This window comes from Giraffa tippelskirchi, chromosome 4, assembly GCF_054371585.1.
Source record: "Giraffa tippelskirchi isolate mGirTip1 chromosome 4, T2T-mGirTip1v1.2.pri, whole genome shotgun sequence".
Taxonomy (NCBI): Eukaryota; Metazoa; Chordata; class Mammalia; order Artiodactyla; family Giraffidae; genus Giraffa; species Giraffa tippelskirchi.
The window spans coordinates 173,243,852-173,262,356 of record NC_137278.1 but is presented as its reverse complement, the minus strand read 5'-3'; the positions used below and the strand labels follow the sequence as shown (position 1 = coordinate 173,262,356).

The 18,505-nt window shown below is 37.5% G+C and overlaps 1 protein-coding gene across 2 annotated transcripts in view; it reads right to left on the bottom strand.

Annotated features, from left to right (window-relative positions):
• PKP2 (plakophilin 2) overlaps positions 1 to 18,505 on the bottom strand; it is an 84,602-nt gene that overhangs the window by 18,465 nt on the left and 47,632 nt on the right. For both annotated transcript variants that reach the window (XM_081591598.1, XM_081591599.1), the window contains exon 6: positions 11,563 to 11,740. In XM_081591598.1, the coding sequence (XP_081447724.1) occupies positions 11,563 to 11,740 (178 nt within the window). The remainder of the gene's footprint in view (positions 1 to 11,562; positions 11,741 to 18,505) is intronic.

Below are 18,505 nucleotides of genomic sequence, written 5' to 3'. Positions count from 1 at the left end.
TATAAATGATAAGGGTGGATTATTTTACAGCAATACATCCATGAATAGAGGTCACTAGTTAGAAAGGAATTTGCTATTGTATCTCTCTGAAAATAATCAGTAATTATTAGGAAATTATTAAGAAATTCATCTTACAGTATTTTTTCAACAGCTAATACATAAATTTGTGGGAATGAGAGAATTAACATGGCTAATCTTAGGAAGAATCAATCCTTTCACACCGTGTCTCCTGAGTCCTGAGAAACATATATCACTATTTCCTAGATGTAGCCCAATAGAGGTTTAATATGGAAAACTACCTCAAAACTGTTCACGAAATATATTAAAACAACTATCTTGTTGAAAAGTAAAAAACAGCATAAAAACCAAGTAGTTACTTGATAAAAGTTCATTATCAGAGTTACCAATGAATATACTGGGTTGTCATTTCCTTCTCCAGGGGATCTTCCTGATCCAGTGATCAAACCCGGGTCTCCCACATTGCAGGCAGACGCTTTACCCTCTGAGCCACCAGGGAAACCCAATAAATATATTGGAAATGTTTAATTTGGTGTCTATGGTTTGAATTTGATTAAATGATGAATTTATTTCCCCTTGGTAAAATTTAGCAGAAGTCTGAGTAAATATGTGAGCACCGTTCTGGAAATTAGAACTGCACCCTGTTGTATATTAAAATTTAAATACCAGGTCCTTGGGGCTAGGGGCTGGGGCCTCAGGAGGAGGTGGGTAGAGAAGGATGTGAACTACTCTAAATATAAAGGCAGGGCTGTTTCAGAGCTCTTCACTTCCACTGGGCAGGAGTAGGAGGATACCAGCGCAAACTATAGCTTATGTTTGATATTAAGAAGAATTTTTTTGGTAATGTGACCTGTAAGGGGTGAGAAAAACATAGAATCTGAATCTCTGTATGTCTCTGAACAAAACTTCACATAGGAGGCTTCAGGTGACTTATCTGAAAGCAAATCAGTGATTCCTGACTCTCTCCAGGACCATTTATCTCACACATTCCTCAGTGTCACAATCAAAAGGAGGAAAAAAAACAAACAGAAAACAAACACCCAGGACCTTGCTGGAATTAAGATAAAGAACTGTCTTTGTTAAGATTAATGACAGTTAAATTTAATGACAATAAACTTTAAATTCATATGGCAAACCAAAGTGTGAATAGTGTCAAAGGATAAGAATAACTGCAATTTAGTGCCTGTGCTAGACATTATTGTATACTTTGCAAATATTATGCTTTCACAAGATTCCTGAAATTAGGGTGTGCTGAATTTCATTCAGATGCCTGACCTATGACTATTTTTTAAAATCAGAATTACCCACTTCTAATGGGATTTTTAATGGCCCTTCCATAAAAAGTTATCTGTGTGGAGCTATGTGCAGGCAAGCTATCAAATACAGTCCATCAGCATTGAAAGAAAGTTTGTTACAACACAGAATGTCCAAATGTTGTGTATGGACAACTGGAATTAAAGGCCATAGTTTGTCACCATGGCGTGCGAATGGCAGGCAATAATAGGATAGGAGTGAATCTTTTCAAAACATTTCACAGACAGGTAATTCTAAAATGCAGAGATTAAAAAAAAAAAAAAAACACGAGGGACTACTTCTTCTGATAATAGGTGGTTTTCTACTAACACATAAATTTACATGTGTGTTAATATACCTGTCTTCAAGGTCTAATCAGCATACTTAGTGATCACCACAATGGTTTTTAAAAAACTGTGGCTATATTTTCATTTTCACCAACAATTATAGGCTTCCTAATGACACATGTTATAAATTGTATCCCAAGTGGTACCAGTCAATTTAAGAGCTTGGTCTGAGTCCATTCTAAGACCCAATAGGCACTTGATAAGACACTGGCTGATAAGAAGACATCCTTCTTCCTCTTGTTATTTGAGATTTAGGTCTGGGCTTTTGTTTAGCTCTCAGCTGATACATATCAAACAGTTGGGCCTTGTCTGTGATTAACCTAGAGAAAGCAGCAGAGGCAGCTTGTGGTTGCACAAAACAAAAGGGGAGTCTCACTTGAACTGGCAGAGGAACAAAAACTCTACGCCAAAAGAAGGGTTTGTCTGTTACTCTGAAGTCAACATCAGATCCTGCAGGTATCCGCAAATATCAGCCAAAGTCAGCTGCTCATTCTGCAAACAGAAGCAACACTGGGAACAGAACAAAGCTGTACAACCTACATGTCTTGTTCCTTCCAGGACAAGGAACATCAACTTTACTAAAGATATGTCTTACAAAAAAGGAAAATAGTTATTTGATAATAAGAGAAATTAGACTCTCATTTAGTTATCTAATTCTTAACTATTTGAGTAACTAAATAGGATTATGCACAGAGACAGACCAGATAAATCTTTTTGTCAGGAATATTTAGAATAAGGGATAACTAAGCAAAGGTAAACAGAAAGAAAAGCTCAGTTAAGGAAACACAGATTCAGCAAAGTTCTGGAGTTTGATATCCACGTATGTATAAAAAATGAAATTCAAAAATACAATTACATGTTTTATTGTGTAGGAGTAGACAGATATAATTGAATACATTAAAAATTTACATGGAGATATTCTTTTTCCAAAAAGTAGTTGGTATTGATATTACCAAAAAACTTGTCCTTAATCAAGAGGCTCATCAGGATTAAGGCTAACAATTATTGCTTTTCTTTCTAGAAGTACAGTTTGCTTCCTCTGATTACTCCCTACTCGAGCTAGATCTTCACTGATAAGTGAAAATGGAATTTTCTTTTAAGACAGTTATAAATTTTGATACAAAAAACTATATTATACATTCCTTAAAACACATTTACTAAACCATGACACATGTAGGAAAGAGTTAAGTTTAAGTCATTTGCAGGAGAAATGTATTACCAATTGTTTTTCTTCTTCATGAAGCATAAAATACAATTAGGAAAAAGGAATATGTTTCATAATATTTCATAGTAATGTTTTGTCATTTTGTCCTATTATCCTAAACAAAATGGCAAATTCTGAGGTAGCCTGTACAATGCAGCAATAGTTGTGTGTGTGTGTGTTGTTTTACCTTATAATGGAGCATAACTGATTAACAATGTTGTATTAGTACTAGGTTTACAGCAAAGTGATTCAGTTATAATATACACATGTATCTACTCTTTTACAAATTCTTTTTCCATTTAGCTTATTACAGAATATTGATCAGAATTCCTTGTGCTGTTGGTTATCTATCTTAAATGTAGCAGTGTGTATATGTCAGTCCCAAACTTCCAATCTATTCCCTCTCCCCAACCACATACTGGTTCTCTAAGTCTGTGAGTCTTGGAAACAACTGGTAATCAGATGTGGAGATAAAATTAAGCAAATGGTTAACAAATAACAGGACTTCAGGAAGGCAACTTTTCAGACTTTTGTGAATTCATATTTTTATATGACTATACTGAAAAAGGACAGAGATGAACTAGTGACGGAATGATGAGCTATGATTGAGGAAGCATTCATTCATACAGCTACTCATCCTTTACCACATGTGATTCTCTAGTCAACATTTTCCCCAACTCCCAGGAAACATCAGTTAAGCAACTCAGTGCCTCCATGACAGTCTTTTCAGACGGCTTCTACTCTTCTTATCAAATGGATTGTGATTATCTCTTCTGGTGCCTTTCCCCCACTAAACCTGGAGTTCCTCCAGGGCAAAAATAGGTCCCATTCCCCTTTGAAATTTCAGAAATTTAAACAGTGCTTTGGATACAGCAGGCACTCGAGAACTGGACAGGGTTGGATAAGAGCAAGAGGAAAGACAGACCAAGTGGTAAAATCCCAAGAAGCATGGATTAGTTGCTTTTCTCAAATTTCTGATAACTGCTTCTATTATTGTGGAAGAGTCACTGGCACTTAATTTCTTCAACTGAATGAAACTGCTAACAGAGGCTGCCTCAGAAGAGTCTGTGTTTAGCCTAAAGTGTTTTCCAGAACTTTGAATATTACTTCTCTTTGGGGTAAGCATTTTTTCCCCCATTTTCTAGTCAGACAGCAGCCCATAGTCTCACACCTGTCCACTTAAGTGCCTGTCTGACCCCTGGAGGCAGGGGAAGGGGAGTGGGGAGAGTTCTGATTTGTAGCATTTGCCAATTTCTGTGGTGTAAATATTCCTACCGTGGCTGATTTCAAGGTAGCAACATGATGCCACTGCAGGTGGAGGTATGAACAGATGCTAACTGCTTCCAACAGCTCTACCACAAATTGGAATGTATCAATTTATTTTTCTTCTACTAACTTTACTATTCATTATGCTAGCATATTGTTTAAGAAAAAATTGCCACAGTCCATAGGGTCGCAAAGAGTCACCCATGACTGAAGCGAATTAGCATGCGTGCACATGGTGTACCAGACAGTTTTCGAAGGATAACCTATGTGTGTTTTCCTATTTGAATGCCATCTCACAATATGGCATTGGAGCTGGTAACAGCTCCAGGTGGGCAGAACTGGAGTCACTGTCACAAGTTCATTAATGAAGCAAAGATTTTACCTGGAGAGCATATTCACCCTGCACCACTGCTACATAAAGACCTGGGGTAGTCCCTCTGAGAACTGATCTCATCATCAAGTTAATCAAGAGACAAAGTCACTGGTATGCAGAAGTTTTACTCCAAAGTAGATTGAAGGAATTTAGCCACACTAACCTAAGTCAACCACAATGTCAGAGATACACTCAGGATGCCAATTTATTGTTGGTTCCACACTCAGCAGGGGAGACAATACCTCCAATAAACTTGTAGAAATTATATTTGTTAACATTTATGACCTTTTTATGTAGTTAAGATTCACTTTTATCAGAGCTAGTCAACACCAGTCAAAATCTTTTTAGAGTAACTTGGAGTCAGAGAAACCATAATTCCTAAAGATATATGTACTGCAATGTTTTTTTTGCAGCACTATTTACAATAGCTAGGACACGGAAGCAACTTAAATGTCCACCAACAGAAGAATGGATAAAGAAAATGTGGCACATATATACAATGGAATACTACTCAGCCATAAAAAGGAATGAAATGGTGCAATTTGCAGAGACATGGATAGACCCAGAGACTGTCACAGAATGAAGTCAGAAAGAGAAAAACAAATATTGTATATTAACACATATATGTGGAATCTGGAAAAATGGTACAGACGAACCTATCTGCAAAGCAGAAATATATACACAGATGTAGAGAACAAATGTATGGACACCAAATGAGGGGAGAGGGGGTGGGATGAACTGGGAGATTGGGCTTGACATATTTACACTACTATGTATAATACAGATAACTAATGAGAATGCACTGTATAGCACAGGGAGCTCTATTCAGTGCCCTGTGATGACCTAAATGGGAAGGAAATACAAAAAGAGTGGGTGTATATATACATATATATACACACACACATATAGTTGATTCACTTTGCTGTATAGCAGAAAATAACACAGTATTGTAAAGCAACTATACTCCAATACAAATTTAAAAATTAAAAAGAAAAAATAAGTAAGCAACTATTCAGAAGACAGCTCTACTCTCATGGAAACTGAGTCTATTTGACTGAAGGTTCCCTATAGGTCTTTTCTTAGGTTCTAATTTACACCTCCTTACTGACGTTTATACCCATTGTGACATCTACCTGAAGTAGTCTACAAAGCCAATTCCTCTCTTGGAAAGACCTCCAACTTCATATGCTTTCTGTCTTCTCTGTTAATAGGAAATTCAGTGCAGAGGTTCCACTTGCATAGAACTCTTTAAAAAAGACAATTACTGAAACAGAGATATAATGCCCATAGTAAGACAGAACATGACTGTACACTGGCACACCTGACTCTGTGAGGTTATGAGACTGTAAAGAGAAGGGCAGAGGCTTAATCCACAGCAGAGCAGTTTATAAACAGGTATACAGTTTGTATACATTGACTAATATCAACATAACCAGGACAAGATGAAGAGCTCGGTTTTGGAGACAGGCTTCCTGGATTAGAATTCCAGCTTTGTCTCCTACTGGCTGTATGATGTTGTGAAAATCATTTAACCTCTCTCAGCTCCAGTTTCCTTATCCATAAAATGGGAAGGCCTGCTTTACAAGGGTCACTCTGAGAATAAATTGAGGAAATTCTCATAAAGCATTTGAACAGTTTTTACAACATAATATACAATAAATGTTAGCTATTATTATTATAAACTAGATATACAGATAAAATAAGAATAGATTATTTTAGTAAGCAAATACCATGATGCTCAATTTCCCAGTCTTTGTGCAATATTCTGCTTCTGAAAGTAGTTCAAACCAGTGGTTTGGATTGTCTTTGCAAACAGTTTAAAATGGTATCATTATGATGGGAGTGGATTTAGGATACAATATATCTGAAAAGTGTGCTTCACTCAAACCATGCAAGTCTGTTATTCTTTGTTCATAAAAGAAGACTACAGGAAAAGATTTGTAACCAACATCTTTGTCTTTAGATTTCTACCTTCCCAACACACCTTTCATTTTAATATTATAATTTTTCTACTTTACACAGAACTTATATTTCTATTCTCCCCATACTATGAATTTTGCTTACAGAAGAAAAAAAATTAACTCATTAGCATGTTTTATAATGCCCCCATAGTCTGGCCTTAGCTAATGTTTCTAACTTCTGTTTCATTACTTTCCATTACAAATTTGATACCTTGCTTGATTATCCACCTAATTTATGATAGATTTTAATTTGCTCATTCATTCATTTACCCATTTCACTCAAATACTTGCTTACTATGTGTCAGAAACCTTGCTAGGTGCTAGGAATTAGAGATTAAAACAACGCATAGGCTTAGCTCTTAAGAGTTCACAATCTAATGAAAAAGGTATGTAAATAACTTCCCATAAAAACAGTAATGGATGCAAAATCTGTACACAGGTGATTTACCTGTAAAAATTCCCATTTGAATTCTTAAACACAAGTAATGGTGTTTGAGGAGGCAGAAAAATGTTTCATAGAAAAGATGAACTTTATCTTTGGTGTCAGATGATTAGGAAAGATTTAATGGAAAGATAATGGAAAATGTTTCCCAGGAAATAAAATTGAATAAAGCCTTGATTATATGAAATTACCTATAATATCTAAGGAAAGCAAGTATTTTGTATCTTGCTTGTACTTTGATGTATGTTTGTGGAAAAATGTGAAGTAAGACTGTAAAGAAGCTGTAGACAGACCCAGAAAGGTTGCATATGCTGTAACTAAGGAAGGTGTCTTCTATTTTTGCTTTATTTCCCCAGCCAGTGTTCCCCTTCTTCTTGCTACTTTAACAAACTTTGTTGCCATTGTTGCCATGAAGCAAGTATCTGATCCAGGTCTGGCCAATGCAGGGGACAGTGGCTCAAATGATATGCACTTTTCAGAAGCAGGGCCAGGGTTAAACCTTCCCTGAGACTGACATTTGAAGAAAGAAGTGTACTTTTTCTGCTGGGTGGCCTGTGATTTAGGCATCTGCTATGTGGAGAAGGATTGTTTGATTTTTAGAGAATGAGTCCAGTAGTCTTCAAAGAAGAGTAAACAGAGATGGGATGTACAGACATATCTTGTTTTATTGTGCTTTGCTTTATTGAGTTTTATAGATATTGCAATTATTTTTTAACAAATTGAAGGTTTGTGGCAACTCTGTTGTTAGATGATGGTTAGCATTTTTTAGTAATTAAGTATTTCTTTTAATCTTTATTTATTTAATACCTTTATTTATTTATTTTATGCCATGTGCAGCATGTGGGATCTTAGTTCCCCAACCAGGGATTGAACCTGGGCCCTCTGCATTGGGAGCATGAGTCTTAACCACTGGAATGCCAGGAACGTCCCAGTAGTAAAGTATTTTTTTTAAAGACATAATGCCATTGCATATTTAACAGACTGTAGTGTAATATAAACATACTTATGTATGCACTTGGGAGACAAAAAAATTTGTGTGACTTGCTTCATTGCAATAGTCACTTTATTGCAGTGGTGTGGAACTGAATTTACAATATATCTGAGGTATGCCTGTCAACAGGAGACTGAGTCCTAGGGATGCTGAATTTCTGTCCCAGTCCTTGAGGCCATGGTTCCGGGTGCACTTCTTTCACTTCCACAAGTGACTGTCAACATCTCAGCCACATGAGTCACTTGGTTTAAGGAAGTTTGGAAGTCCCAGCCATGGCAATCAGAGAAGAAAAAGAAATATAAGGAATCCAGACTGGAAAAGAAGTAAAACGGTCACTTTTGCAGATGACATGATACTACACATAGAAAATCCTAAAGATGCCATCAGAAAACTACTACAGCTAATCAATGAATTTAGTAAAGTCACAGGATACAAAATTATTACACAGAAATCCCTTGCATTTCTATAAATTAACAACAAAAAATCAGGAGAAACTAAGGAAACAATCCTGTTCACCAGTGCAACAAAAAGAATAAGATACCTAGGAATAAAACCAACCTAAGGAGACAAAAGACCTGTACAGAGAAAACTTTAAGATACTTATGAAAGAAATCAAAGATGATATAAACAGATGGAGAGATATATCATGTTCTTGGATTTGAAGAATCAATATTGTGAAATGACTATATCTACGGATTCAATGTAATCCCTATAAAATTACCAATGGCATTTTTCACAGAACTAGAAAACTTTTTTTTTTTTTTACAATTTGTATGGAAACACTAAAGACCCTGAATAGCCAAAGTAATCTTGAGAAAGAAAAATGGAGCTGGAGGAATCACACTCCCTGACTTCAGAATATTCTACAAGGCTACAGTAATCAAGATAGCATGATGCTGGCAAAAAAGCAGAAATACAGATCAGTGGAATAGGATAAAGCCCAGAGATAAACCCACACATCTATGGTCACCTTATCTTTAACAAAGGAGGCAAGAACATACAATGGATAGAAGACAGCATCTTCAATAAGTGGTGCTGGGAAAACCGGACAGCTACATGTAAAGAATGAAGTTACAACACTTCCTAATACCATACACAAAAATAAACTCAAAATGGATTAAAGACCTAAATGAAAGGCCAGCACTATAAAACTCCTAGAGGAAAACAGACAGAATACTCTTTGACATAAATTGAGCAAGATCCTTTCTGATCCACCTCCTACAGTAATAAAAATAAACAAGTGGGACCTAATTAAACTCAAAAGCTTTAGCAAAGCAAAGGCAGTCATAAACAAGATGAAAAGATAACCCTCAGACTAGGAGAAAATATCTGCAAACAAAGCAACCGACAAAGCATTAATCTCCAAAATACAAAATCTCCTCAAGCAGCTCAAAATCAAAAAACAAACAAACAAATCAAAAAGTGGGCGGAAGACTTAAACAGACATTTCTCCAAAGAAGACATACAGATGGCCAGCAAACACATGGAAAGATGCTCAACACTGCTCATTATTTGAGAAATGCAAATCAAAACTACAATGAAGTATCACCTCACATTGGTCAGAATGGCTATCATCAAAAAATCAGCAAACAATAAGTGCTGGAGAGGTTGTGGAGAAAAGGGAACCCTTGTGTACTGTTGGTGGGAATGTAAATTGATACAGCCATTATAGGGAACAGTATGGGGGTTGCTTAAAAAACAAAAAATATCATATGACCTTGCAATCCCACTACTAGGCATATACCCTCAGAAAACCATAATTGAAAAAAACACATGTACCCTAATGTTCACTGCAGGACTATTTACAATAGTCAGGACACGGAAGCAATCTAAATGTCCCCTGACAGATGAATGGATAAAAAGATGTGGTACATATATACAGTGGAATATTACTCAGCCACAAAAAGGAATGAAACTGGATCATTTGCAGGGATGTGGATGAACCTAGAGTCTGTCATACAAAGTGAAGTCAGAAACAGAAAAACAAATATCACATATTAATGTATATATATGGAATCTAGAAAAATGGTACTGATGAATCTACGTGCAGGGCAGGAATAGAGACACAGATGTAGAGAATGAATTTGTGGACACAGCAGGGGAAGGAGAGGGTGGTACGAATTGAGAAAGCACTGACATATATACACTACCATATTTACACTATCTGTAAAACAGATAGCTAGTGGGAAGCTGCTATATATAGCACAGGGAGCTCAGCTTGGTGCTGTGGTGACCTGGAGGGGTGTGAAGGTGATTCACGTTGTGATACTACAGAAACTAACACAGCATTGTAAAACAATTATATTCTAATTAAAATAAATAAGCAAAAAAATTTAAAAAAGGAAGTTTGAATTGTGTACCTGCCATGTACACAATGAAGTGAAAGAGTCCTAACCTAATCTGCCACACTAAGAACTCTGCTGCAGATGGTAAGGCAATGGGAGCTATAGAAAAAATTTGCTGTAACATATTTCATTGCATTCTAGTTTATTTGCTCATCTGCATCCCCTGCTAGATTAAAGGTTTCTTAAGAATTTTCTCATTAATCTTTGAAAAACTCTCAGTGGCTAACATAATTCTTCATAAAAACCTGGTATTTGATATGTATTACTCTGTGATTATGGGCTTTCTAGGTGGTGCTAGTGGTAAAGAGTCTGCCTGCTACTGCAGGAGACACAAGAGATGTGGGTTCAATTCCTGGGTTGGGAAGATCCCCTGGAGGAGAAAATGGCAACCCACTCCACAGCTCTTGCCTGGGAAATCCCATGAGAGGAGCCTGGTAGGCTACAGTCCATAGGGCCACAAAGAATTGAACACGACTGAGTGTGTGTGCATGCACACACAAAGTGTGATTAATTATGGAGATAAGATAAACATCTTACCATAATAAATTCCCTCCATTATCATCCAAACAGATTCCCTCAAAAAGTGAACTGTGGAACTAGAGAAAAGATCAAAAGGCAGAATATATCCCAGCTTCTTCTGGGTTGCCTAATTTTGATTGCATATCTATTTGGTTTCTTCTAATCTTTAGACATAAAGGACAATGATTATTTTCAAATATATGTAAGAAAGCCTGAGACACACACTTCTAGAGGAGTTAAGACTAACATTTCCTCTTCCTGCATGCATTTCCTCCTGGTTTAGCTGGCATCTGACAGTCAGGGGAGAAACATTTCAAGCACCTTTTTCATCCCAATATTTAGAAATGCTGATCAAACTAACTTCTTTTGTAGCTATTCTTGTGGCAAGATAATCTATCCCTTTAGGTTTTGTTGCCTATTTAAAAACACTTGGTTCAAAACTATTTTTTTTAACCATGTCATTAAATTATATTTTTGTCAAATGAAAAATAGCATGCAGCCTGACTTAATTCCTGTGAGATAGGGAATTCCAGTCTGCACAGACTTGTAGGTGTTCGGATTGGATTTCCAGTTTACCTATTGGAAATGATATGCTCTCTCTCCTGAGCTAATGTGGGTAGCTCCTAGAATCAAACATGTCAGGAAAAACAATACTTTTTTCTATATTGTGCTTCTAGTACTTAGAGTGATCTTTATAATTTTTAACTGTATTTCCAGGTAATTGGGTAGAGTTTAAGACAGATCTGGATGCAGTATTTAGAGTCAACAGAGAAAATGTTGAGGGAGATGTAGACTGGCATTACCTTAGGCATCCTGTGACATTGTAGAATATATCAAAATCAAGCAAACCATTTGCTTTGGGGTAGTCTCCTTCTGGCCACCCCGAAAAGGGGATGATGATATTCTCAGTGAGGATAAGCAAGGCTTCTGTTATCATGAGATTCTTAAGTTTGTCATTAGAGGACAAATTCCACAGCAAACCTAGAAAAGTAAAGAGTATCATCAAAACAGTGCAGGGCTAGGTCAAACTGACTGCTGAAAAGGTCAGTTAAGACCATCACCCTTAGATCCATGGCTGGTTATAAAAAGAAGAAAACAAAACAAGGCGGGGGAGATAGTCCTTTCACAAGGGAAAGAACCTGTTTAGACATCATTAGATGCCAATGGAAGCTGTCCCATAAGAACAATTAAAATATATATAAAACAAAGAGAACTTACAATGTGAAACTACACATATTTAAATTAATCAAGAACATAAATGAATGCCCAAAATTCTTATTACTATTCTCTTAAAAGATCCTACCACAAAGCTGACCTCATTAGTATAATAAATTTTGGGCTCATCAACAGGATAGCTTGAAATGATCCTACTGTAATTAAGAGTTCAACATTTTAAGAGTCATATTTTTCTCCCTTAGATACATATCTAAGAATATCTCTGCCTGCTTCCTGCTTCCTCAATACCTACAACTCCCACCTGACATTCGCTTTCCAATAACAGCAGGAAAAGCCTGTAGAAAGCCTTTGCCTATGCCTGTCAAGAGTAGGCTGATCAATATCACCAATGAATATTTATTAACTCCTACCCAATGGTAGACTTTATGTCCTCCCAGAATTTATGCTAGCTCTGCTGCTGCTGCTAAGTCGCTTCAGTCGTGTCCGACTCTGTGCGACCCCATGGACAGCAGCCCACCAGGCTCCCCTGTCTATGGAATTCTCTAGGCAAGAATACTGGAGTGGGTTGCCATTTCCTTCTCTGATGCTAGTGCTATCTCATCTTATATTACAGTTTGGCAGAGAAGGAGAGATAAGAGTATTTACTCTACTTGCCAACTTGCAGGGGCTAAGCATTGGTCTAAGACTGCTACCACATTTACTCACTTAACTTTCCTGTCCTCTTGAATCTCCTCCACCCCCAATTAAAAAGAAAGGCCGTATCAGCCAACTCAGGAAGAAATTAAGATAACAGAATACTGTACTTCCCAGCATCCAGGGACCGAAGCTGGGTATTGAGAGAGAATACAAAGTTGCATATATTTACATTTAGTATTTGTTTTTCTCACAAATTTGGTGCTCAAATACCTCTGATTCAGTGGAGGGACTATATACCTACCGTTTGCTATTCCAGTGACTCCCAGCAGGTGTCAAGTTCCTGTGCCATCGTTCATTCTTCAGTAAATTACTATAACTCACTATCATCCAAGAAGGCAGAAAGAGAGAGGGGACAGAAAGAGAATTTTCTTCCTATTCATGCTCCACCGCCCAGTCAGTAATTCTTACTTCTTAAATTGATTGCTTTGGATGAAGAACAGAGGAAGCATAGATATACAGGGCAGTCCACTTTATGAATAAAGCAAACATGGTGGTCTTAGCTAAATTATGTGGTGATATTACCTCCTCTGATGTTAATGACAGAAATACTAGCCTGTATGATTAAAGCTTAGTAGTTAATCAACCATACTTGTATCTGGCCCTTCAATTAGAGCATTCTAGGCCTGATGTAGTCTTTTGGGGCTTAAACAGCTTACTTGAGCTGTGTACAAGTAGCTAATGTTTAAAATCACCAAACATCCACCACAGCTTACACCTAGCTTCCATTAGACAAAGCAATGCGGGGTCTAGTGTTTCCCGAGGACTAGAATTCTGGCTGATGAGGTCTTTTCCTGATCAAACTGGTATTCGGGGTTAGCAGTGTCACTCAGCCACAGGCTTTGCAACACAATGACTTCATTGGTCACACCTCATATTATTAACAGGCCCTGGGGTGGGAGAGACAGAATAAAATTCCAGAAACCTCCTAAGGTGGTTGAAAACAACTGAAAGGCAGGTCTGAGGTTGAGTTTTGGTTACTAAGCTACAAAAGAAAGCTAAAGAGAAAAGAGAGAAAAGGAAAATAAAAGCTTCCTGTTCTAAATAAGCAAACAAATTAACAGTCTCTGCCTGCCAGAAGCTTAAAAATGTGAAGCATAATGGCATTTCCTCTCTTTAAAAAGGACCACACAGAGCACTCAAAGGAAAAGTACATCTTACAATAAAAACCAGAGAGGATTAATTTGAACAAAGGGAATGGAATTTTCTTCCAACAGTCAATGTCCTTTGTAGTTTGGCATGCTACATTATTACTACAGAAGTATATGGTTTGGGGAGTTTCAGTATAATTTTTGAATTTTTAATGGAAGATATTTTACAGAAATGTCATGCTTGCCAAATTTCTGTATGATACAAAGCTAGGAAAGAGCTTAAATGTTCACTAGAGACTCAGGGTTGTACATCCTTACACACATCATCACGCACACACATACAAAATCAGTAAATGACCAATTACCCATTGGGAAAAGGTATATGACAATACAGGACAAAGGTTAAATACCTTTAATATACAAAGTTCTTATAAATCTTTAAAAATTAAATTATTAGTAGAAAAATTAACCCAAAGCTCAGTCGTGTCTGACTCTTTGCGATCCCATGGACTATACAGTCCATGGAATTCTCCAGGCCAGAATACTGGAGTGGGTAGCCTTTCTCTTCTCCAGGGGGTCTTCCTAGCCCAGGGATTGAACCCAGGTCTCCCGCATTGCAGGTGGATTTTTTACAAGCTGAGCCACAAGGGAAGCCCAACCCCAAACTAAAAGCGTCTAATATACAATAGGAATGCAGGCTCTCTAGTAACTAAAAAAAAATGCAATATTTAACAAATACATATCATTTTCTGTGGCTACAGGAGGCAAAACCAGAGCAATAGTGGAAATTCTGAGGAAGGAGATTTTGGCTTAGTGAAAGCATAAACTTCTGAAAGAACTTTGAAGAAAACAGAAACATCTGCTTGTAAGATCCAGCATTATCACTGGAGCCAACAAAAATGAGCTCATCTTTTATGAAAACATCAGAGAGGTGCTTTATCTCAAAACTAGAGTATTAGAAGAGACTGGCAGTTTTCAAATAAGCCCAGTGGCAACTTGGACCACACCCGCAATTTTTTTCAGGCATACTCCTAAAAAAATTTACTAAGCCTGAGTCTCAGGATGGATTCCATGAATTTACATTTTAAAAATGATTCACATTTTTGGCACTGGGAAATTAATGGCTCAGATGACCCTGAATAGATATCCCTTTCAATGATTCCATTCTGTATTCCCTGATACTGCATTATATTTCGGGTTTAGATTTTCATTTGCTTTAACTTCCAGTCAGTTTATTCACAGTGCCTAAATTTCTATTATTTTAGTTCTTCATTGTAGGTAAACTGTCTGTAATTTTCTGTCACTAAGCTCTCTTTCTAGCCAAAAAGAAAGGAAGAGGATTCTGGTAAGGGGTATAATTTGAATAATTAGCAATTTTAAGTGAGAGAATGATAATTGCATTATTGAGAAACTTATTGCCAACTGATATTTACAAAATACAGTTACTGAAAGAGGGATCTAGTAGATATTAAAAACCCCAGTTTTATTAATATTGCCCTTAGGACTGGAAATATAGTTAACCAACTCTGTATAATGTTAATAGTAAAACTTATAAACTTTATGATTAAATCTTCAAGGAGCAGCAGGAGGAGAAGTGATTCTTTTTAAATTTATATTTCAAAATGATCACAGATCAGAAGGAATGTGTTTCTTAAATTTCCCATACATGGATCATTCCTTCTTTAACATAACTTTTGTAAAACTTGAAGTTGAAAGTTAAGTCGCTCAGTCGTGTCCGACTCTTTGCAACCCCATGGACTGTAGCCTATCAGGTTCCTCCATCTGTGGGATTTTCCAGGCAAGAGTACTGGAGTGGGTTGCCATTTCCTTCTCCAGGGGATCCTCCCGACCCAGGAATCAAACCCGGGTTTCCCGCACTGTAGGCAGAAGCTTTACCGTCTGAGCCACCAGGGAAGACTTAGGAATATCATATTATAACAAAGGTCATTTATTTGAAAATAAGTCTCAAGGAAAAGAAATGCAAGAAGGCAAAATGGTTGTCTGAGGAGGATTTACAAAAAGCTGAGAAAAGAAGAGAAGTGAAGGGCAAGAGAGAAAGGGAAAGATATACCCCACTGAATGCAGAGCTCCAAAGAATAGCAAGGAGAGATAAGAAAGCCTTTTTAAGTGGACAATGCAAAGAAATAGAGGAAAACAATAGAATAGGAAAGACTAGAGATCTCTTCAAGAAAATTAGAGATACCAAGGGAACATTTCATGCAAAGATAGGCACAATAAAGAACAGAAAAATTAAGGGCCTAACTGAAGCAGAAGATATTAAGAAGAGGTGGCAAGAATACACAAAATGGTACAAAAAAGGTGTTAATGATCCAGATAACCACAATGGTATGGTCATCTCACCTAGAGCCAGACATCCTGGAATGCAAAGTCAAGTGGGCCTTAGGAAGCATCACTACCAACAAAGCTACTGGAGGTGATGGAATACCAAATGAGCTATTTCAAATCCTAAAAGATGATACTGTGAAAGTGCTGCCCTCAATATGCCAGCACATTTGGAAAATTCAGAACGGCCAAAGGACTAGAAAAGGACAGTTTTCATTCCAATCCTAAAGAAGGCAATGCCAAAGAATGTTCAAACTACTGTACAACTGCACTTATTTCACATGCTAGTAAGGTAATGCTCAAAATCCTTTAAGCTATACTTTAACAGTATGTGAATTGAGAATTTCCAGATGTTCAAGCTGGATTTAGAAAAGGCAGAGGAACCAGAGATCAAATTGCCAACACCCGTTGGATCACAGAAAAAGCAAGAGAATTCCAGAAAAACATCTACTTCTGCTTCATTGACTATGCCAAAGCCTTTGACTGTGTGGATCACCACGAAATGTGGAAAATTCTGAAAGAGATGGGAATACCAGACCACCTTACCTGCCTCCTGAGAAACCTGTATGCAGGTCAGGAAGCAATAGTTAGAACTGAACATGGAATAATGGACTGGTTCCAAATTAGGAAAGGAGTACGTCAAGGCTGTATATGGTCACCCTGCTTATTTAAATTCTATGCAGAGTACATCGTGCAAAATGCCAGGCTGGATGAATAACAAGCTGGACTCAAGACTGCTGGGAAAAATATCAATAACCTCAGATATGCAGATGACACCACCCTAATGGTAGAAAGTGAAGAGGAATTAAAGGGCTTCTTGATGAAGGTGAAAAAGAGTGAAAAAGCTGGCTTAAAACTCAACATTCAAATAACTAAGATCATGGCATTTGGTCCCATCAATTCATGGCAAATAGATGGGGAAAAAAAGGAAACAGTGACAGACTTATTTTCATGGGCTCCAAAATCACTGTAGACTGTGACTGCAGCCATGAAATTAAAAGACACTTGCTCCATGGAAGAAAAGCTGTGACAAACCTAGACAGCATATTGAAAAGCAGAGACATCACTTTGCCAACAAAGGTCCGTATAGTCAAAGCTATGGCTCTTCCAGTAGTCATGTAGGGATGTGAGAGTTGGACCATAAAAAAGGCTGCGTGCTGAAGAATTGATGCTTTCTACCTGTAGGACTGGAGAAGACTCTTGAGAGTCCCTTGGACAGCAGGAAATCAAACCAGTCAATCCTAAAGGAAATCAACCCTGAATATTCACTGGAAGGACTGATGTTGAATCTGAAGCTCCAGTAACTGAGTCAGCGAAGAGCTGACTCACTGGAAAAGACTTTGATGCTGAGAAAGACTAAAGGCAAGAGGAGAAGGGGGCAACAGAGGATGAGATGGTTGGATGGCATCACCTACTCAATGGAGATGATTTTGAGCAAACTCCAGGAGAGAGTCAATTTCTGCCCAAAGGGAGCAACTTTGGACACTTTGATACAGCGAAACACTCAGATTAATACTGGACTAATATCTGAGCTTTGTTGTTTTGCTAGCTGTGCAACGTTGGGCAACTCATGTAACCCCCTGAGTCTTACATTGGTCATATGTAAACAGTCAATAATACCATATCTTATGGAGCTGTCAGGAAGAACAGAGGTAAAAAATGGAAAGTTTAAGCTTATGACTAGGCATAGATGTTAAAGAATCTGCCTGTAATGCTGGAGACTAGGGTTTGATCCCTGGTTTGGGAATGATTCCCTGGACAAACAGAATAGCTACCCACTCCAGTATTCTTGCCTGGAGAATTCTATGGACAGAGGAATCTGGTGAGCTACAGTCCATGGGATCACAGTCAGAGCTGACTGAACACATAATACAGACTCAATTAAAAAAAAAAAAAGATGTTTACAAAATAGACAAGAAAAGATTCACATATATGGCTACTCACTTTATGTTTCTAAACAAAGATATAAACATGTCTAAATTAACAATTTATTTTTGAGGCCCACAAAGCACTTATTTAGCACTTCTATTAATAGAGCTAAAGGAAGTTATTTAGTAGTGTGAGTCGCTCAGTTGTGTCTGACTCTTTGGGACCCCATGGAGAGTATCTCACCAGGCTTCTCCGTCCATGGAATTCTCCAGGCAAGAACACTGGAGTGGGTTGCCATTCCCTTCTCCAGGGTATCTTCCTGACTCAGGGTCCGAACCCAGGTCTCCTGCATTGCAGGCAGATTCTTTACCAACTGAGCCACTAGGGAAGCCCGTTATTTAGTAGGATTTGTATCAAACATTCAAGTATCAACTCAGTTAAATGAATATGTAACAAGCATTTTCTGGTAGGGATATTTGGCTTAAACTAGAAACTCTGGGAATTGCACAAACTCCATTTATCAGCTCTGTAGATTATCTAAAGAAGACCGAACAATTTCTATGGCATCAATACC